The sequence below is a fragment of the Frieseomelitta varia genome, unplaced genomic scaffold, assembly GCF_011392965.1.
Source record: "Frieseomelitta varia isolate USP_RPSP 00005682 unplaced genomic scaffold, Fvar_1.2 scaffold_315, whole genome shotgun sequence".
NCBI classification, from domain to species: Eukaryota; Metazoa; Arthropoda; class Insecta; order Hymenoptera; family Apidae; genus Frieseomelitta; species Frieseomelitta varia.
In genome coordinates, this window is record NW_025110052.1 from 27,864 (window position 1) to 49,728 (window position 21,865).

Sequence of the window (21,865 nt, forward strand, 5' to 3'; positions counted from 1 at the left end):
TACTGCATATTATATAAAATATCTTGAAATTTCCTTGTCCCTGTAATAAGACACAATAGTCATAATTGTTATCTGGAACGTGTAATAAATGTAAAACATGATTCATTGAATATCGAAGCTCATTAATATGATGGATGATCTGCGATATACACATATATTTGCATCAAGTATTTTGTAACCTCCTGTTATTATTTTATGTATGTCTCCAAATTCCTTTCAAGTTTTACCAATGTAATCACGATAACCATTCTTCATTGTGGCGCTAATAAAATTTTAAAATATCATGTATAAAAGTTTCCTGTGATAAATATTCAAATACTGTCTTGAGCCACCTCGCTCCTACTTAATATTTGGGATTTTCTAAAAATATATCTCCCTTAATAACTGACTAGACGAGTCGCGACATGTGGTCAGTGAACAAAGTATTAGTATACCTCAGTATATATTCACATTCAACGTAAAGAAGTGTAAAACAATCAAAATTCGTTTCGATTGTCACCGTTCATTGAATTAAAAGGATAAACGACTGAGATATGAGCTCTTCCTCCTCTGCAGATTACAGCGTACGCTGGGAACGATGTAGCAGCGAATTGGATAATTTCAAATGCGCGCGAGTTTGTAAGTAACTTTGCAATACGATAGCTTGATGATACTTCGCAAAGTTTGTGCTTGCTATGTGAATTTACCAAAGATCACCGTAAATCTGCAAATTTTTTCCTTATTCGTTTCATTTCTGTGTATTCCTAGCCATACAAACTAAAACGTAAATTTAAACATAACCTTTCAATACTTTGATAAACATATCAATTTATTATATAAAAATGTACGTTATGACGCTGTATGATCATAATGATAGATGTATATCATACTAAGTTTAAATCTTTACCTAAGTGTACTAGATTGATCACACAATTAGTATTAATATCATAGTAGCTTCGATAATCTTGAATTTGCAGTCGCCATACTTGTGTAGATTCATAAATTCTATTATAAACAAATTATGGATGTCAGAGTATCCGAAATTAAATTTCATACTACCATTTTTAAACCACTCTGCGCGCCATCTGTCATGGGATTATGAGATTACTTGACAAAAATATCGATTCACGGACACTCGACCTCGATCGATCTTTGACATTCGACCATTGATTCGATTCATCATCGCATTATTAACCACAAACAAATAAAATAGACTTGACATTTAATATTTTTTCGTCTCTTCTATTTCGAAACTCCTGATTCATTTTCGTGTTTTATGCGATATTATCGACTAGGTATGGCATATAAAAATTGTAGTTCTGTTATTCGCCGCAAAAAATTACAGAGGGCGCAAAAAACTGACATTTCTAAGATCGGTATTTCAGAACGTCAAACGCAAAATCCTACGTAATATCACATCTATTTTATCTTTAGTCAATGGCCATCCAGATATGGCGAAGGATGATAAGTGGTGTATCGTTTCCTGTGCGATTTCTCATCAAATAAATGTAATATTATCAATCTGAAAAATCTGCACTCCGATTAATTAATGTCGGAGAAGTGATTCATGCCATTGTAGCTATTCGGTCGCGTCCGCGTCGAAGAATGCAGATTTGTTTTAAGGAATACATTATCGGCGTTTTGTGCCGGCATAAATTTCGACAGGGAAATATATTGTACAACAGAATACGTTTACCAATTACGAGAAACAAATCCGATCGTTGCCAAAGCCTTGTCAAGTAAGTAACAGCTTTTTTTTATAACTTTATAATAATTTAACCAACATTATCTGTAAAATTAAAAATTATTTGTAAAACTTATTTGTAGGTTACAAGTTTCAAAGTCAGTAGTCAATCTCTTTACACATAATGAAATAATTTTAAAATACGTATAGCAAGCATTTACATACAGTAACTGTCATACATGATTGTATTATAAATACAAATAAAACAATAAATTGTTTCTTGTAACCTACAGACATTAAACAAATGAAATTTGTTTGCACAATTTTATTTGTTTTATTACTAATCTTAAAGCGGCGTCAATAACAACTTGTAGCGTCTAAAAGTTGTAAAGTAATTATATTTATATATTAAAATATGCTAATAATTATATTATATATATTATGTAGTTATATGCTCAAGAAGTAAATACATATTTAACTAAATACAAAGAATGATTTGCTTCGATTCTCTTCTCGAAAGAAACGAAATTTTCAACATGACAATGTTTAGTTTTTGAATTTTGTAATATAATGTTGTGAACCATTATCGTAGATGAATGGTAATATATTCAAATATATTAAAATTTCACTTTCCATTGCATTTATTTCATATTCAATTTCACTTGTTTACGTCATCTATTCTATTTATGTATCATGTTTATTCATTAAGTTAATATGTTATTCCATTGACAACTTGTTCGATTGAACATTGTGTTACACTACTTCAAAGTTATTGAATAAACGTCAATTTTTACGTTTATATATAATAATATCACGATATGTGATTTTATTCAATTTTTTTTCCATAATATAATAGACGCAAATATACGGTACTATTTTATAATTTATTATGATAAAGATTATTATATTTTTATTTCTTTTTCATATTTTTAAATAATTGATCGCAGAATCAGTTTTATTACGAAATTCACCAAGCGGAAAATTAATTTCTTTGGAAGGAAATCATGCCTTCCTGACTTTGAATTACATAAGTAATTCGTCTGTATATACCATTAAGTGCAGAAAATTGAGCCAAGGTTTTACACGGAAATGAAGCTATGCATGTTTGTATTCATACGGGAGCCAATGACCCAAAACCCGTAACAATTACGCTTACTCCAATCTCGAATAACTTTTCCTTTAATATCTATGAAACAGAAAGCAGAAAAGAATTTCATTAAAAATTTTCTTGTATTTTAAAGTATCTATTGCATGCACATCTTATTGTATGTAAATATAAAATTAATGAATACTTTTAAAAAATTATTTTAACATAAGAAATAATTAATTTGTTATGATTTTTATCATCTCAGTGTATATTTATATTTTACAGTGTTTTAATAAATAAGTTTTTTTCCATTTTCTTACTGAAGAAATCAAGGTGAAACTGATTCTGATCTTATCACATCATCTATTTCGACATTCACACGCCAACATATAACATAAAATAGACATGCAATATTCCAAAGTTTGTCATATGAGAAGCGTGGTTTGTTGGGTGACAATCTATGCTAGTGATCTAAAGAAAATATCAGTGGATAGGAAAGTCTGGTTCTTAAGAAATACCTTTCTCTCGAACGGGACATTGCACGTCGTACCGTGGCCGGTTAAGTATAGAATCTAACGATATTGCATTCTTTTCGTTCAGTTCCTCTATGTTTCCGTTAGTTTTCCATCGTTCATCTTATCTTCAGATGAAAGAGTGTATCCATGTTATATTCCCGTTTCTGAGTGGGGGATATATTGTTATTTAAACCTAGAAGGATAAATATAATTTATCGAAACATTGAATGATACAGTTTAGCGTCGTTTCATGCACGGAATCGATTTTCGTATTCATTTGTCGTCTGTTGTGGAACATGAATGCTTCATAAAATTATCAAATTATTGTAATTGTAGGAAGAGACGCTATTAAATCAAAAAATACAAACTAATAACTTCGGCTTTGTCAGTATTGTGATAAAATTAAGTGAAAAGATCTCGTCAAATAACGACGAAAGTGTCGACTTTATTCAGTCGAGGAAAAGATAATTTTGTGTTGTTTGTATGAACTTTCTGATAAGAAATTCCGAAAACCTGTTGGTGGTAAATCATTGGAATTCCTAGATTGGTTCCTCTGCGACTTATTAATATGGAAACTCGTCGACGAGCTGAGCACAGTTCTTGTAAGTGATTCGACGAATTCAATAATTTCTTCTATTTTTAATTCTAATTCTTTTAATTCTGTCACGTTATAATCTTCCATTATTTCATAGTAAAAATGAAATGTAGAATTTCTCAGACCCAATCTGCGCCATTATTGCATATATCCACAAATACATTTGTACATAACAGCATAACAATGATTCTCGGATAATAACAGGATACTGCGAGTAATCTGTTACGAACATCCGATATTATGAATCTTTTTAATCTCAATAAGGCGAAGTAACTACACCCGTTGGAAATTCGCAGAAATTCTGTAACGAAGAGGCAGTGCATAAACGAATGATGTTATTAATTGAAATTCTAGGACATCCATGTCCCGAAGTAATGGGCTTAACAACTCGATACGATTTATTGCAATTAATCTTTATTCTTACTTCTTACTTCTTCAGCGTGCATCGTAGATACTAATTAATTGTTTCAACCATGTGAAGATACTTTGTTCTTGCAAAATGTTGACACTTTCGTGGCTTGTTTAATACATTAATACAATTCTATAAGATTTGATAATATAGTAAGAAACAAGTATAATATTCTTCCTTGTAATAAGTATGGATAACTATTATATTTAGTTAGATAAATTTTATATATATATGCAGAGATTAAAATATTCTTTCATACCCATATTAGAGTCTTTGAGATGATACAAAAATATATTCTAAATCAAGAATATATTCTATATCTGAGGTTTTCTCGAAACGATTGATTTTTCAATCGGATTTCCTGTGAACTGCGATAACAAATTAAGCTTATTGTTTGATAGAATACAAGTAATTTTTTTAAATAATTACATAGACAAAATAATTAACCAGATTAATTAAATCATTTTATCACCAAGATAATTATCTAGACAATTATATAAAAAGGATGAAAATTCACACGGTGCAAAATTTGTGAGAATTTAAAGGAAATAACAATCGATTTGAACGTATCTACTATATTTGTTTATCAGCGGTCTTTCGATATGTAATCAGGTGTCCAATGTCGGCTGAAGCGAGAATAATATCAAACAAGTGAACAGTTTTACCTCAAAGTGCGAATTTTCATTGTAGGGATCAGGTTTTAAATAGATCAGTTAGTAGCAAATGCATGTGTATTAGACATACATGATTGCGAGCGATACGACGTGTTTTTTTTTTTTCAGGAAAGTAAATCAGTAAATTAAATTAGTTATATAAGTAAAATTACCTATTAAGAACTGTTTCCGAGTTTTTCTCAGTATCAGAGAACATTATTCGATGTCTAACTTCTTCATGGGGCTTGCCATTCATGATTGAACTCTTCGAAGATTCCATATTGTAAATCGACTTTCTGTTGCAACCTTGCCATTTAAAGTGCCATTTATAGTTGCTGTTATGCTATTAACAGTTACGTACGTCTTGATGCAAAATTTGAGATGCCAAAAATGTTTAGAAATCGTTGAAAAGACGGTAAATTTGTTTTAGCATCGGTCGAACATTAGTTTATATTTTCACCTATCCTTTGATGTGGATGTACGATGTAAACGAAGCTGTTGCAATCGTTATTGCAAGAAAATGATCTTGTTTGATCACGGTTAGTTTATTTTAAAATCTCTAAAAATTTCTAAAATACATTTAAGAAAAATAAATTTAAACTAATTATATTTACAATTAATTATATTTACAATTAATTAGATAATAAGTAAATAAGTACTATAACTTTAAAGCTGATCTAATTTCGAAAGAACTTGCTACTTATTTGTGACAACTAGTCCAGGATTAATACTGATATTCTTTTTTAAAATCGTAGTAAATTATTGAATATCTGACAGATAGATTGTAATTTATAAATAGATATTAGAAAATGCTTATTCATAATAAATTAAATTAGATATTAATATCAGTATTTAAACAAATATAATCTAGAAACATTCGCAAAACATTATTTGCGAGACATTCACTGAAACAATGAAAAGTTATTTTGTTATTTACACAATTCAATTTTAAGTTTATTCGCGCGGTTAATCTGTTTTACCCACAAACAACCGAAAATGTTCGATGATCATCGGTTCACTTCGTGGTTTCTCGTTAATGTTCGTCGGTGTCGTATCGCGGCGTTCTTATTCAGTACACTGGTGTCTTTCGCCGCTGACATTTAACGTAATTTAGTTGTGTCTCAAATATTTCGTTACTCATCTTTCCCACTATCGTAATGTTGGATTAAATGTTTGTCTTCTTCTCGACGAGAAGTTTTCTTTTTTTTTACCATTGACCTTTTGTTTGTTTCTTTTTAATTGGCGAGAAGTGTAGAACGTTCATCTCTATTATGAGTTCGCGCGTTGATCCGTACACTACTCCAAGCTCCTCCAAAATGGTAAATAGTTGCACATTTATAATTATTCATTAGTATATCTTTCCTTTATGCATACATGAATATGAATAAATCTGCTTTAATTTCACCTGACTATTCACATTCGTATGTTCATCTTTTTCTTCTTTTTCGTAACTTGAAATTAGAGATAGAGAAATTAATTTAAATCTCCTCTGTTTTATTACATATCATATATTTATGTTACTTTCCTACCATGCTAAATTTTCAATAGTAACGAAAACAAATACATATATCTTAAAAAATAAATACATTAGCTTGAGCTAATAATCAGATTTTGTGTCGATGCAATCTAGATATATATCTAGTAAAATAACACAATTCATTATAGAAAAGAAATTAAAGAATATACTTGTTATACTTACACGAAGAAGATAGACTTGATATTGTATTAATATCTGGTAGATATTCTTTGGTATAACATTGTTCTAAAATTTTCATAAATTGCATGTTTCTTATTTTCTTAATTCTTTTGAGAAATACATTGATATACCAAAAAAGTTTAAAGTTATTTTATGTTGACACCAATTTCAATTTTTTCTAAAATGAAATACAAAATGTATTTTTAGTATATATGGACTTTTATAATTAACTGTATATATGTATATCCTTTATCTCTTACGGATGTTCATACCTGAATGCGCTCCCGGCAATTTGTTAACCTCGTGTATAATAACGTGATATAAGCATCCTATCAGATTAAGTTAAACATTTTTTACAAGCAACGGCTACATATCGCTCTTATTTAGCTGCATTAATATTTAATTTCGTACGTGAGCCGTAACAGCAACCTCTCTACGCATTCTACGGTCTCTGTATTTTTAGTGATATTGGCACGTACCTCTGAACTATATTAACTGCAACATGACCAATGACAATGTAGGTAATTCCTTATGGTCTTTTTTATGAAAAATCCCAACGTAAGCATTTTGATTTGACTAAATGGTTGACGCAAAAACTGACTGAAAAACTTTTCTTTTTATTTTCTATATCTACCAAGATATTAATTCCAAGTGTGTAGTTAGGATTCATTTGATTCTTCCTCGTTATTCCTGAAACAGACAATGAAAATAGAATTAAAACAAATGTATAATTAGAATATGTTTTAATATTTTTTTTTTATTAATATGTTTTTTATTAATATATTACATTTGTATATGTGAAATCTATGATTTTTATCTAGTATTTCTTGAATATGTTACATACACCATCTATCTTATGTACCTCTTTATAAGATGCAATTTACTCCTACGTTAAAAAAGTCGTTTTTAATTGTTGCTCATCTTATTCTTGTATGTATTGATAAACTTCTAATGATAATTGATACTCCACTAGATGTTTCGAATATGAAACATACACTACTATCTATCTTTTGATATTCATGAACTGGAACATTGGTCGAACCTGTTTAAACATGTTTATGATTCGAAAAGAAAAAAATGTTTAAAGAAGAAGCTCTTTTCCTCTTGTTGTTTATCTTTGACCAATCTCTATTAGTTTTTTTTTGTTCGACGGCACGCAATCAAGGTTAAATTGGCGAGAGTAGTTACGTGAAAAAGAAAACTGGTTTCAAATACAACTGGTCTTTAAAATTCATTAGAATGAATCATCTCTTTCCTTTAAAATAAAATTATTCTATTAGTCTATTATTATTTCTAGACTGATATATGAAAAGATACCTATAAAAATGCAATTTAAAAAAATAAAAATTACCTTAAAATTTTCGAAACACCTTGATTTTATGTTGTTATGTTATGATTCAAAATTTTGAATTGTTCCAAAAATTCTATGTAATAAGTAATTATTTCATTATTTTTTATTTGCACTAAATAATTTTAGTCTCAATTTCTATTTTCATTCAGAGTGCTATTTATCTTTTTAAGTACCAACGTATTTTTAGCTCTCGTGTATTTGTGACGATCTCATTTGGTACAATGACCTATCGAGACAGAAATATATCAATTAGTGAATCAGTTTGATTAATAAAATTGAATATTATTTTTGTGTACATTCGTTTATCTCAGTACTCGGACCCTTATGTGGTTTGATACAAAAAGATTGCGGGAAATGTATCGTTTGCGTAATAGCGAATAAATGAAAGAGAACGTTATGCATGCAGCGTCCTCATTACTCGATATCGCCTTTAACGACCCGTTGAAAATGATACGAATGAAATTCCGAATCCACATTTTCTATACAAACGAGTAGTTTATTTCTCAAAAGCGTTAATTGACTTGTTCGTCCATGAAGACTGCATATCATACAGATTCACAAAAGTATTTGAGCGCGTGTCATAAAAAAAACTTTTATGAATATATTGTATATGTTAGATGAAACATTTTTAAATTTTGTTAACATGATATTTTGGGCTTATTAACATAATGGATGTTTAGCAACAGTTAAACACTGTTTATAGTATAACTTTGTGATTCCTGTACTAAACATCTATAAGCGTTTAAATACTTTCTAGAACCATTGTCTATGTATATAGTAAGAATTCGCTATGTAAATAGCGTAAAATATTTTACATATACATGTATAATATATTGAAGTATGAACAGACAGAATGAAAGAAACAAGCATAGTAATAAAATGCAACAAAATGAAAGAAATACAAGAAATTAAAACGATCAAGTTATCACAGAAACAGTCATATCTAGTCAAGACCAGTTTCTGCATTCACTTTCTCCCACTAAAAACATGTCATTGACCGTGTTAAGGTGTTCTCGCATACAAAAAATATATGTATGTACATGTTACAAAAGGATGATTCTTAGTTGACACAATTTCTCTTATATTAAATGCACTTATATTATGCATTTTGTTCACGTTAAGACATCTTGCAGTCTTTCCAAAGCCTATAAAACATATTTGAAATATATAATTCATTAAAAAAGAGATAAAAAATATCTCAAGAAACAATTTTCATGAAATTATAAATGATAAGAAATCTAATTCTATCTTAATTCTCGCGAATTTTCCTAACAACACTTCAATATTTTATACTTTCACACGTTGTGTACATTCCAACTCCATTTGTAGGAAATTTAAGAATGCAAGAATATACAAAATGTTCTCTTTATATTATTTCTAGTTCTCTTTATATTAGTAGATAAAACAAATTCAGGTTTCATATCTTTGACAAGATTCTTGAAAATATTGTGAAAATATTCGCGGCTTAGTCATTATCGTTGCAAAATCTAATGTAATGCTTTTTTTCTGTTTTAGCATTTATCAGAGCTACGCAAAAATCGAGCCTGATGTCCATATGGTCGACAAGCACTGGACGCAATTCAGTGTTTGGCGCGGAGGACGGAGCGGTACTCCCCTCCTCGCATTTGCCGATCCACGTACACGTGGCGCGTACACATCTGCGCAACGCTGACGGCCACTGCTTCCATAAGCGGTTTCACGACTGTCAGGTCGGTAGTTCTCCCCTTGTCTCTTTGATCTCGCAGTTCGTTTCCTTTTTATCTCTCTCCGGGTGTCACACTAGATATTATACTGTCATTATACTCGCTGTCTCTCATTACATATTATGTTTGCGATTTTACATACACAGCCATTTTTTCATCTATTTTCGCGTTTATTACAATGATATTGTTCACCCGCATGTGCACGGATGGCTGCTTGACCTTTCTAAACCGGCTTTATTACTACAACCAACCCTATTGAATCTTGTCTTCCAAATATGAATACCTCTGGTGTATTGTAGAAATGATTGCTTACCATTCTGAAAGTTGTAGACATTAGGAATGTTTGTGTTTGCAAATAATTATAAAATAGAAGAAGGAATAAAATAGAAAAAAGAAGAAATCATCAGAACTAATCTTTTGTGTATACAACCTACCTCTTTCCTTATAATCACAATTATCAAGCATCCACCGTCTCGCTAAGAATTAATTAAAGTCTAAAAAAAGAATCTCCGATACTTAGTATAAAATTCTTTATGATTACAAACGAGAGTACATGCATATTGAACAGTCTGTACCATTCAATTAAACTCCAACGACGGGGATCAATTTGTTTGTTGTTCGCCTTCGATAAATCATACTCTCTTGATATCGTTGTATCAAGACTCGATTCCATTGACAATTTATGATCGGAAGATCGTGAAATAAAACAGATTGAAATTTAAAGAGAAATGTCAATACTTGTTACCTAGAGGATACTGATAAACAACGAGGAAAAACAGGAAATTAAATTTTACCTTAACATTCGAGAAGCAGTCGAAGATAACTATATAATGAATAATAATACCGATAATATCAATCGGAGTTGTTTAAAGTTACCAGTTACTTCTATGTTGTTAGCGAAGAAACATAATTATCGTCCAACATTCATTTCAGCCAGATAACTATTCTCGCGTTAATCATTCTCCTAGTCGTGAATTCGACTTACATAAAACACAAAGCATACACGAAATACGTATATAAACTGCTTCGCGTTAGCTTAGCATACAAAGTATTATGTGTATACTATGTGCGAATGTGCGAATCGATTATTTATCACATATCCTTGTGCACAAGGCTGGCTCTAATCTCATTTCATATTTTTATTCTGCTGATAAAGATATTAATTAATGATTTATAAAAAAATTCTTTCTGTAGACTTATTTTATGTGAATCAAAAGATTTAATTTTATAGGAATTTACTAAAAAGATATTTGCATTACTAGTTATTTATAAAGTTGTAATAGTATTTTTATGCAATTAGAAAAATTAGTTAACCATTTGTATAATATATAAAAATTGTTCGCCAAATTTATTTTGTATAAATAAAAGCTTATTATAATTACCAATTAGTTAAAAACTTGTATTATTATTATTTTTTTTTTTATTGATGCATTTTACTCGTTCCTGTATCGTACTACCACTTGCCAAATTTTCCGCATCAATCTATCAGTACTTGAATCTTCTCTCTCTTGCATTGTACTTAGTGGCTTTCCATTAATTTTCCTTCTTATTTGTTTGGTTCAGCACCCGTTGGTTTTTTGTCCTACACAGGACTTTTGGCAAGTTCTACCATTGGCACCGACGTTGCCATCTACTTTCGGTACGTGTCTTTCTTTCTTACGTGCTTGTACAGTTGAGCGCCAATTATCCGAACGCTGATTACCTCTAGATGTGCAATTATCTTAGATGTATTTTTAACAATGATTTTGCTATATGGATAGTATTACGATTCTGAAATGCCGAATGAATACGACCGTTGTTGATCTCTCGCCATTTCAAAACGGCAAACACAGTTAAGATACTTACGTGTAAGTTTCATGATCGTGATTCAAATTTAAAAATAATTTATTCATACACACGAGCTTTTCATGAATCAACTTTTATATTTGCAACTTTCTAAACATTTCGTACAATATCGGTATCTTATACAAATCATTTACTGATTTTTTTTAAAGATATGAAGAGGGAAAGAATTTACTGAAACAGAAATTAATGGATTAATATTATAATTTTATATGCTAATGATCACATAAGTCACACAATTTTATTATTTTTCTCGTGTTATTTAGTGAAATTTATAAATATGTTAAAATGCCTTTTGTTGATTAGTGTAGTGGTATTGCATTGTTGATAATGTAAATCAGTGAAGTTTCAATTGAATCGCATAATTGGTCACTGTGCTCGCGCGATACCCGAGGCACAAGTTAGCGTACCATTTTCGATTAAGCACATTATGCAACCAATCGCTTCCACTCAATTCTTGTTTCACAAACGTTGTGTTAATAATCCCTCTCTATTGTCTGTTTTTCTTTTCTGTTAACCAGTCGAAGATGTCGCAGTCGGGAGATGGCCTTCACACTCCGGGTTATCTCTCTTGGAGAAAACTACAACTTAGCCGAGCGAAACTTAAAGCATCGAGTAAAACGTCTGCTCTACTTTCCGGTTTTGCCATGGTACACGATTAAACATTTTGATCAATCTCTTTTCGTAAATGTTTAAAAGATTCTCGAGTCGATTCTCCATAAAAACATTATAAAATTATTTTAAAATTATTTTAAAAATGACAATTATAATATATAACAGTGAATTATAACGAATTAATTTAATTATTTAAACTATAAATTCATTATCAAATACTTATGTTAGTATATATTACTAAATAAATTTTTTTTCGCAGGTAGCTATGGTAGAAGTACAGTTGAACTCTGATACACAAGTACCTTCACAGATGCTTATCGCCTTCGCCGTGTGTACTACATTGCTAGTTGCTGTTCACATGCTAGCCCTAATGATATCGACATGTATTTTGCCGAACATTGAAGCTGTGTGCAATCTGCATAGTATAAGCTTAGTACACGAATCTCCACACGAACGTCTACACTGGTACATCGAAGTGGCGTGGGCATTTTCCACTCTACTAGGACTTTTATTGTTTTTGTTGGAAATCGCAATACTTTGTTGGGTGAAGTTCTATGACTTTTCACAAGTGGCTGCTTGGTCCGCCTGTATTGTCTTGATACCGGTACTAATAATCTTTCTCGCATTCGCGATACATTTCTATCGGAGTTTGGTGGCCCACAAATACGAAGTCACAGTTTCCGGTATAAGAGAACTAGAGTTACTTAAAGAACAAATAGAGTCGACCGACGTTGAAGGTAGAAATGGTGTGAATTTACTACAGACTGCTGGTGTGACGCACGTGGTCTGAACACAATCCATGATTTGTGTTACTTTCAAAATGTGATAACTTCCCTGAGTGAAGGATAGTGAATCTCTGATTGTCTGGTCAGGCTACAATTATACATATTACAATTACACATATTACAATTATATATAAACAATTCAAAGGAGAAATCAAAACGACTTACGAAGATTTAAAAAAGGAAAAAAAAACTGTATCGAAAATACCACAAAAGTAACTGTCTTGTATGTGAAATTTCTCAAAATTGATTCGCCTATATGCAATAAGATCTTTCGATAGGCAAAGTGATACATATATCGATTCACATATTTATCCATATCGCAATGAATTTGTAATGATGGAAAAAAAAAGTCTATATGTTGAACGTGAAACATTCCTTTTTCATGTAGCGACTTAACTTATAAAAAGCAATGTCGTAAGCGGTAATATTTATTGTATAATATATCCTTAGCTATAGCTTAAAAACAGTCAGAAATGAAGGTTTATATTTTCCTTTGACAATGCGTGACTAGCTTCCATTGAATGTACTTATTATCATGTTTAAAAACATGCCTGTCAAGCGGTATTATTTATGATTCTTTTTATTTCGTTCGTTTGTTTCGTTCTCACGTAATATGTCCTGTATTCAAGTTCTTTTGCGCGGAGACAACATAATTTCCTGTCTCATTGTCTCTGTCTATATTTACACATGGTCGTCAAGTTACTGCCGTCACCAAAAAAGTGGCAATTAAATTATTATATATAGCTTTTATTGCGAACAAAACAGTTTATACGAGTATACATATGTTGATAGAAAGAGATATATGCAAAGTTGAAGTACTTTTGCTAGAATAAATTATACAAACAACAGCGATTCATTCTGTATTGCATGTTATTCTGAAAAATAAGAATATATGTTTATGAAATAGAATTTAAACAAGAGCACGTGTTTATGGACACGCATATATTCTCAATTATACGCTTTGGTGCTCTTTTACAAACATCTTCGATGAAAACGAATTCCGCTTTTTGGTCATCCTCCATAATTTCGGAAGTGTTTTGAGAATCATTAATGCGCGTTATCGCTTCCACCTATGGACCAAGTAAGAATTGTTACAAACTGAATAAAAATTTCTCGATGATTTGCTCATAATTGTTATGTACTTCCGGAATAGGATACGGTGTTGGACAAGTTGCACGTTGTCGAAAATCTGCATCCGATATGGTTCCATTTATAAACCAATCGTTTGTCCAGAAACCACGCTGCTCTTGGCCAGTAACTATGTGATAATACGTGCCGTAACCTTCTTTCTTGCCCTTGATGAACTGACCCTCATATTTGTTGCCATTATCTGTAAAAATTGCATTAAATATTCCATTCACTTTTAATTATTGCATTGGTAAATAACAATAAATTATTTCTTATTTACAGAAAGATTAATAAGGCAAATGGTAAAAGGAAAACCTTTGACGAGTAATCCCATGCCATGGTAAAGATCATCCTTCCAAGCGCCTTCATAATAATCTCCATTGCAATGCCACATACGACCATAACCATGCCGTTTATTTCGACAGAAATCGCCTTCATAATAAGAACCATCTTTGAACCAATTATGTCCGAATCCCTGTTTCTTCCCAGCTATCCATTGCCCAATATAATATCGACGAATAGTATGGTCTTTTCTTGAAATTTTGCTCAAAATACCGCAACCGTGTTTTTTACCGTTCAACCAGCTACCATCGTACATCCAGCCATCTCTGCGAAATTTCAACCACGTTAAAAATATCAAAAGAAAATATATATCTCAAAGAGAGACTCTTTACTCGAATATAGATTTGCGGCAATTACTTTAATACAGTAATTAAAGTACCTGTCCACTTCTTTACCTCTGCCTTTCTTCACATCGTTCTTCCATTCGCCTATGTAATAACCTTTGAAAAGTTCTTTGGTTTGAGGGGTGAAAATAGCGTGACGCAAACCGTTTCTCTTCGAATTTTCTATTCTTTGTTTAGTGTACGAAGTTTTAATGCACTTTAAGAAAGGCATCGCGACACTTGTCATCAAATTTCATTTGAATTTAAAAAACGTAATGTATCAATGTAATTTAACGTGATATTGCATTTTAGAAAATATCGTTCTCCTTGATGATAGTATTTTCCAATGAAACAAATGAATACGAATGTAATTGAAATATAAAGCAAAATAGATTAATACTAAGTGTAAGGATAATATATTAATATTAATATATTAATGTACAATTGAACGATCAAGATATTCATATAAATATTATCATAGATAGAATATAGAACAGATCTATCGTCTAATAGATCTGTGTGTCATGCTATTTACCATTTTAATATCATTCTCAGTATTATCGATTTAGCGTAGAATAAGAATGCAATTAGTGGTTAAAATAGAAATTACAAACAAAGAATACAGTGTAGAAATGTAAATATAATTTTAGCTTGCAAAAAATGTAGCAATTACAGTATGTATTATTGCTTTAAATTAATGGGGCTATAAATTTACAACGAAAACCTAAAAATTATCAAATTATTAATTACTGTAATAGAAAACTCATATTTCGAAGTATTAGCAAAGATAATAAACTATTCCGCATAATTGATAATCGAAAGATCAGGTTGATCTCGACCGGTACCGAAAAAAAACCTCATTACCAATTGAACCTTCGTCAAATACACATCAATCAAACTTGAACTGAACTTTTAAATAATATTTCTAAATATTCTAATTGTTCTAAACATTGTCTAACATTCCTAATAATTTATTTACAAATTAAACAATTAAACAAATTTATTTACAACAATTAAACAATTAATTTAGTTTTTTCTGCGCTTATCTTCATTTAAATATATTGTTACAATACTTTTCTTATTTTATTTTATATGACACATGAAATCCGTTACATTTTCATACATGTGAATATATGTGAATTTACAATAAAATTTAACAAAGTTATAGCTAATAAAAAATATATATTTTTTAGCAGTATTTTCAGTAATAAACGCAGTGGTAAGAAGTGCTGAAAAAAAACATAACCAGAAGTAATAACTCGTAAAAAAAAGTAATTAGAAGAGCTACTAACAAAAGAAATCTAAAACAATAGCCAAAAGGACTACTGAAACAGAAATATATATGTAATACGATAATGCGATACATATTAATAAAATATATGTATATACATATACATATAACAATGAATTAGTCAATTACAAGGTTACAATATTTCTAGAATTGAAATTAAATTTTGGTATAAAATTACAAATAACTTTTAGTATAGTAGTGTCTGTTTAAATGTTTATATGCTATTATTTCTTTAATTGTAAAAAATTATATGTAATAATTATTTGGTTAAATCTTACTTTAGGGGACTAGAAATTATACACTTTTTCGGTAGTAACTGTTATCTTCTCGCAGATAAATTAAAATAAGTTTTAATTTAGAAATTCACAACACAAACACAAATCTAACAGCTATTGATTTAAATTTTTACCTGAGAACTTCTGGTAATACTTTCTTCTTTACAAATGAAGTATGCTTCTTTCCGCCATACTTCTTTCCCGCTTAAAAATCGATCATAATCGAAATATCGATTACGTTCGAGAATCATAGAATCGTGTATTGCGTATTTCACCATTGGCGCTGTAATCTCTAACTAATAAACTTAATGCGCGTGCATTTTGCGAAATGTTAACTAGGAATAAAAAATAAAAAATTCTGATTTAAATCAAACACACAAAATTCATGAGAAATTCTTAGAAAAGAACGAAAATATTCATATATTCGATGAAAAATTGTCGATACTTTAACCTGTTAAAATTTCGTGAAAAAGAAGTTGTAAATGTTGTAGAACAATTAACTCGATTTTATTTTAAAGAGTCTAACAATCTTGTTTGTTTCGTTCAAAGATATTAATTTTTATACCATGCAACAAGTGTAAAAGTAAGAATACTTCTCTTCTCAAAAATGTAAAAATTCAAACGTCTCGCCGAAAAGAAGTTTTTCCATCATTGAGCAATTTTTTTCATGATCAAATAAATCATAATCTTGACAATTAAAATCTTCCCTTTACTTCCTTTTACTCTTGAAACTACTGTCCGATTTGTTTTCGGCATTTTGACTGAACCTCGTCTGTGACGTTGCTCATCTATTAGGTTCCTTCGATTTTCGTACGATCGGTATTTCAGGACATGTGATACGAAATCCCATCAGATGTCAGATCTATCTTACGCCTTGTAGTGATTATGATAATTTAAATTTATATCACAAATAAATAATAACTCCGTAATTAATTTTAGTTGTTTATAAAAATATTATCAATATAACAAAATATATAATTACTAATAATTTAATGAAGATTAAATAATGAAAGTTAAATAACTAATGAATAATTTCTACTATGGTTACAATATATATAAGTGTCTGTAAACTTTTCCATGGTGATAATAAAATTACTAACAATTTTTAAATATTCTATTGTTTATATTAAATACACATCTCGACGGAACGATTTAATGAACATAGATATCGTTGCTCTAAATACTTCAAAGTAGAGGTCGCTACAGCCTTGTTTATGATCAAAGATACAATTACATATCCAGGACTTTTATATGAGATTTATTTCAGAACTCCTTTACAGTTTAAATGGTTTTAAATAAAAACCATCACTTATACTCATGAAAAAATTGCTCCTGCCCATTGTAATGAAATTTAAGAAAATCTACTTCATGCTTACTTGCATGCGAATGAGAGCGCCCCCACAGTTAAGTTTTGATGCGTTAGAAGCTTATTAAGCATTGAAGCATAGTGTTTTCATTGGAATAAAAGGTTAAAGGAGAGAAAGATTTTTTACACGTAAGAGTCGCACGTTTGCAGTACAAAATAGTTTTATCTATGTTTTCATCTTAGTGTCAATAGTATTTCCATGAATCCTATGATTACTATTGAAGACACCGACGAAGAGGTGATTGATTTAGACTCAAGCCAAGATGCTATCAACGTTACTGACAATGACCAAAGTGAATGGTCAATTGAGCAAAATCCAGTATCGGTCAATAACGCGGATAAAACCAATTTGACCAACGATGATACAAATAGTAACATAAATGCATCTAGAACAAAAACTTGCAATAGCCCGAGTACGTCAAAACCACTTTTGACGGTCATATTCCGAGATGAAAATGTTTCACGGTAAAAAAATTGTTATTTACTATTGTTTCAATACTTTTATATACAACAGTTGATAAATTTTCGGGTAGAATAACAACTTGTTTACATAACCTAAAAACTATACACAGAATAAACGTAAACAGTTTGTATAATGTTAATAACAACGATAATGATGTTTTAATTTGTTATTTTATATAACACGGTAACCAGTATTACTTTATAGAATAAGTCAATGAAATAAGTTACTTCAATTCTACATAAAGTTGCATCAGTTATTTAACATTGACAAAGTGATATTTAAATAATTTCTAACACGATCTACTGCTTCTCAATGAAGTAACTTTTATTTCTGTTTCCTTTATTGAATTTTTAGGCAGTATAATAAAAGAATAAAAGAGTTTCTAGAGGAGTTAGTGTCTTCAAAAAATAAATATCAAGAAAATGATAATGGTTTAACATTAGAAATTTGGGATAATGATACTGACTCTGTGAGTCAGTCTGTTGAAATTACTACAGAAAGCGATGATAGTCAAGATATAATATGCGATACATTGTTTACTGTAGATAAGCAGCCAAAACTTAAAAATGAGTTTGATGTTCCAACTTATGGAAAGGTCTGTTCTTTTTTCATTTGTAACGTTCAGTAATTACATATTGGGACAAATATTTAAGATTAATCAATCTGAAAAATTACTTAAATTGTTAATTACTATTGTCATGTTTAATATTTAATGTTTCAATGGTATTAATTATTATTTTAGAAATATGAAAATGTATTTGATGAAACAAAATCAGAATCAAATGAAAAACCCAAGGATGATGGTCCACAAAGGTTTATGTGTTTTAATTGTTTGGGAAATCATAATTTAAGAGATTGCACAAAACCACGAGATTATAGAACTATAGAAACAAATAGGAAAAATTTCAATATGAAAGCAAATTCAAAAAATATTAGATATCACTTGGGAAATAACCAGAAATTTAGTCATATAATTCCTGGTCAATTAAGTAACAATTTACGTATGGCATTGGGTCTCAGACACAATGAATTACCTAGGCATATATACAAGTAATTAATTAAATTCATAATATTTTAGAAATAATAGTAATAGAATAAAATTTAAAAAATATATATATATCCAATTTGTTAGATGTAAATAGATGATATAGTTAATAATTTAAGTGTTTTTCGTGATTTTTATGTATTAAAAAAATTTTCCTAGAATGAGAACACTTGGGTATCCTCCAGGGTGGTTAGAAGAAGCACGTTTACAACACTCTGGTTTGTCATTATTTAATTCTGATGGCATAGCAGAAGAAGATCCTAATGATGAACCAGGATGTATTATTGAAGAAGGAGATAGAGATCAGTATGATATAAAAAAAATTTATGACTTTCCTGGTTTCAATGTTCCAGCTCCACCTGATACTCTCGATGTAAATAATAGGAAATTTTGTAAATTAGATTAAATTTGTTATCAACTATTTATTAACTATTATGAAATATTTATTATGAATAACAGAAGGATGAATCTTGGTCATCAACAATGCCTATTTATAGTAAACAAAGGATGTTATTAAAACTAAAAGAAAAAAAGGCAGATGATGGATACAAAAGAAAGAAACTGAAAGTTTTTGATAATACATCAAAAAATAGTCCAACTCCAGAACCCACTGAAATGGAAATTGAAGGTGTAGAAGGTATGAAAACTACATATTCACATTCTTCTAAAATTCACATAACATGCAAGAACATATTATTATAAAATTATAACACAAAAATATTTTTGTTTTTTAATAAGTAGATAATGTGATAGAGTCTATATCTACTAATGGACTATTTGTGCCACCACTGCCGCGGGAATCTCCTGTAAAACCACCAGAACCACCATTATCACAAGAATTCCCTGTAAAACCACCAGTATCACCATTCTTACAAGAATTCTCTGTAAAACCACCAGTATCACCATTGATACAAGAATTCTCTGTAAAATCACTAGAACCATCGTTATCACAAGAATCCCCTGCAAAACCATCAGATCCATTACCAAGATTAACAACTGTATCTAGTGATTCAGATTATCATTCTCAAGAATTACCATTTCCCGAATCACTAGTACGTATGAAAATGTTATATACATCCATTTATTTTTCAATATTAATTTTATAAAAAGCGTTTATTAAATAATTTTGTGCAAAACATTACAGGAAGATAATGCATCATTTTCTTCACAAGCGAATTCCCCGTCATTATTCGAATTGGAAAATATGAAAAAACGGCTACTTGTAGAACTTCAAGAATCAAACTCAAATTCAAATATTTCATCAAAAAGCAATTCTTCGAATTCGATATTAAAATCTAATGGACCTAGTAATGAAGTTACTCCAGAATCGAATCGTATTCGTCCAAACGGAGCAAATACAAGTCATGGAAGTGTAAAGTCTGTTGACTTAGGTACACCGGTATTACAAAGTACATCTCCGTATAGTAAATTACCATCATCTGAAAAATTTTCAAAGGATATTTGCAGTGTGATTAATTTTGAGAATTTACCAGATTCAACAGGCAAGTACGAACAAATGACTGGAGTTTTGCAAAAAGTAAGAAATACATTGGCACAACTTCATCAAGAATAGTTTTATGTATGTCATTAAGATTTACGATATCAAAAAAGTGATTATCATACTTCATAAATGAGCAATAATTTCATTTGACATATTAAAATAAATATTTTCATTATATTATGTTTCTGATTAGAAAATTATACATATACTTTTACTTATTAGGTAATTTAAAATATATATCATTGACATGAAACATATGTTAATGTTTTTAGATTAGGGGATATGTACAGATTATTCTTATCCTTTGGACAAAAACTATTCAATATATTATAAATTTCCTTTTTTTTTATCGTGTTAGATAAAATGTAAGATACATTACCATTTTTCACATAATAGACTTATGTGGGAAGGAGGCCTTGAAGTAAAATATAATCGTCCTTTTAATAGGTTTTCCTACGTATGTCGGAAAAACGTAAAAAAGATCATAATTTTTAACAAAAGTTCATGTCTCACCTGTAAAAATACACTATTTTGTACACTATAAATATATACTATTTTTCTATTAATTGCATTATAGATGAACATAAAATGCTTGATATCTATAAAAAATTCAATAAATTATTTTAAATATTATGGTACTTTATCACGGAATTTTGTCTATATGTTCAGTTCAGTATAAATTCAGATTCTTTGTATAATATCAATGATTATTAAACAAAATATGTCGATATATGCATTTAAAATATTTGTCATATTATATATAATTGTAAATATCTATGCATAATTATTTTCTTTAACATATTAGTTACCACGCGGCATGTGAAAAATCTATCGTTCAAATTTTGATTTTTTACACACTATGTCACACATTTTCATTTATGCAATGTACTAAATAGACGATTATGAAATGTGACATTAATATATATATGACATTAAATTGATAAGTTAATGAATCAATAAGTTATACATATATCATGGTGGTAACAAACGTGTTAATAAATAATTAAGAAATTAATTTCCTTTACTTATCAGTAATGTTTTATATACAAACAATAAATATACAATTGAAATTGTTATTAATTAAAGAATTTATTTTTGCTATTTTTATATGAAAACTTTATTTTGTTTTTTAATTAAAACAAAATAACAGCAAAAACTAATTCTAGAGAACTTTTACTAATTCTAGAGAATATTATGTATATATATAAATAAAAGAA

The 21,865-nt window shown here is 29.6% G+C and overlaps 3 protein-coding genes and 1 long non-coding RNA gene across 5 annotated transcripts; 2 read left to right on the forward strand and 2 right to left on the reverse strand.

The window, feature by feature from the left end:
- Positions 1–2,123: 2,123 nt before the first annotated feature.
- On the reverse strand, positions 2,124–12,039 carry LOC122529915. The gene is made up of 14 exons (XR_006306876.1): positions 11,518–12,039; positions 11,055–11,376; positions 10,248–10,816; positions 10,107–10,166; positions 9,986–9,989; positions 7,970–8,195; positions 7,481–7,873; positions 6,891–7,308; positions 6,622–6,796; positions 5,582–6,373; positions 5,096–5,491; positions 4,285–4,637; positions 3,269–4,161; positions 2,124–2,849 (listed from the first exon to the last, which is right to left on the reverse strand). It is a non-coding gene; the product is annotated as an uncharacterized LOC122529915 (long non-coding RNA).
- LOC122529913 (calcium release-activated calcium channel protein 1-like) lies at positions 3,754–14,718 on the forward strand. The gene is given in 6 exon segments (XM_043656438.1): positions 3,754–3,867; positions 9,485–9,678; positions 11,236–11,247; positions 11,249–11,311; positions 12,036–12,164; positions 12,389–14,718. Coding segments are annotated over 6 exon segments (963 nt in total). The 5' UTR covers positions 3,754–3,833; the 3' UTR covers positions 12,920–14,718.
- On the reverse strand, positions 13,511–15,085 carry LOC122529914 (MORN repeat-containing protein 3-like). Its single transcript, XM_043656439.1, has 4 exons — positions 14,764–15,085; positions 14,358–14,650; positions 14,057–14,244; positions 13,511–13,984 (listed from the first exon to the last, which is right to left on the reverse strand). Exons 1-4 carry the CDS (start codon positions 14,952–14,954, stop codon positions 13,811–13,813), a joined length of 846 nt encoding a protein of 281 aa, XP_043512374.1. The 5' UTR covers positions 14,955–15,085; the 3' UTR covers positions 13,511–13,810.
- Positions 15,086–17,614: 2,529 nt separating this feature from the next.
- On the forward strand, positions 17,615–21,687 carry LOC122529942 (zinc finger CCHC domain-containing protein 8 homolog). Of its 2 annotated transcripts, none has more exons than XM_043656495.1 (8): positions 17,615–17,741; positions 17,823–18,104; positions 18,457–18,697; positions 18,845–19,152; positions 19,307–19,520; positions 19,607–19,784; positions 19,889–20,199; positions 20,292–21,687. In XM_043656495.1, exons 2-8 carry the CDS (start codon positions 17,839–17,841, stop codon positions 20,718–20,720), a joined length of 1,947 nt encoding a protein of 648 aa, XP_043512430.1. In that variant the 5' UTR covers positions 17,615–17,741; positions 17,823–17,838; the 3' UTR covers positions 20,721–21,687. The 2 variants fall into 2 exon arrangements, with proteins under 2 accessions (XP_043512430.1, XP_043512432.1); XM_043656497.1 differs by having other exon boundaries at positions 17,643–17,768.
- The last annotated feature ends 178 nt before the right edge of the window (positions 21,688–21,865 follow it).

Coding starts and splice junctions, on each gene's coding strand:
- LOC122529914 (XM_043656439.1), bottom strand. CDS start 14,954: ATGACAAGTGTCGCGATGCCTTTCTTAAAGTGCATTAAAACTTCGTAC. Junction 14,651..14,763: donor AGAGGTAAAGAAGTGGACAG/GTACTTTAATTA, acceptor GAAATTTCGCAG/AGATGGCTGGATGTACGATG. Junction 13,985..14,056: donor CACCGTATCCTATTCCGGAA/GTACATAACAAT, acceptor CTTGGTCCATAG/GTGGAAGCGATAACGCGCAT.
- LOC122529942 (XM_043656495.1), top strand. CDS start 17,839: ATGAATCCTATGATTACTATTGAAGACACCGACGAAGAGGTGATTGAT. Junction 18,105..18,456: donor CGAGATGAAAATGTTTCACG/GTAAAAAAATTG, acceptor TTGAATTTTTAG/GCAGTATAATAAAAGAATAA. Junction 20,200..20,291: donor TACCATTTCCCGAATCACTA/GTACGTATGAAA, acceptor AAAACATTACAG/GAAGATAATGCATCATTTTC.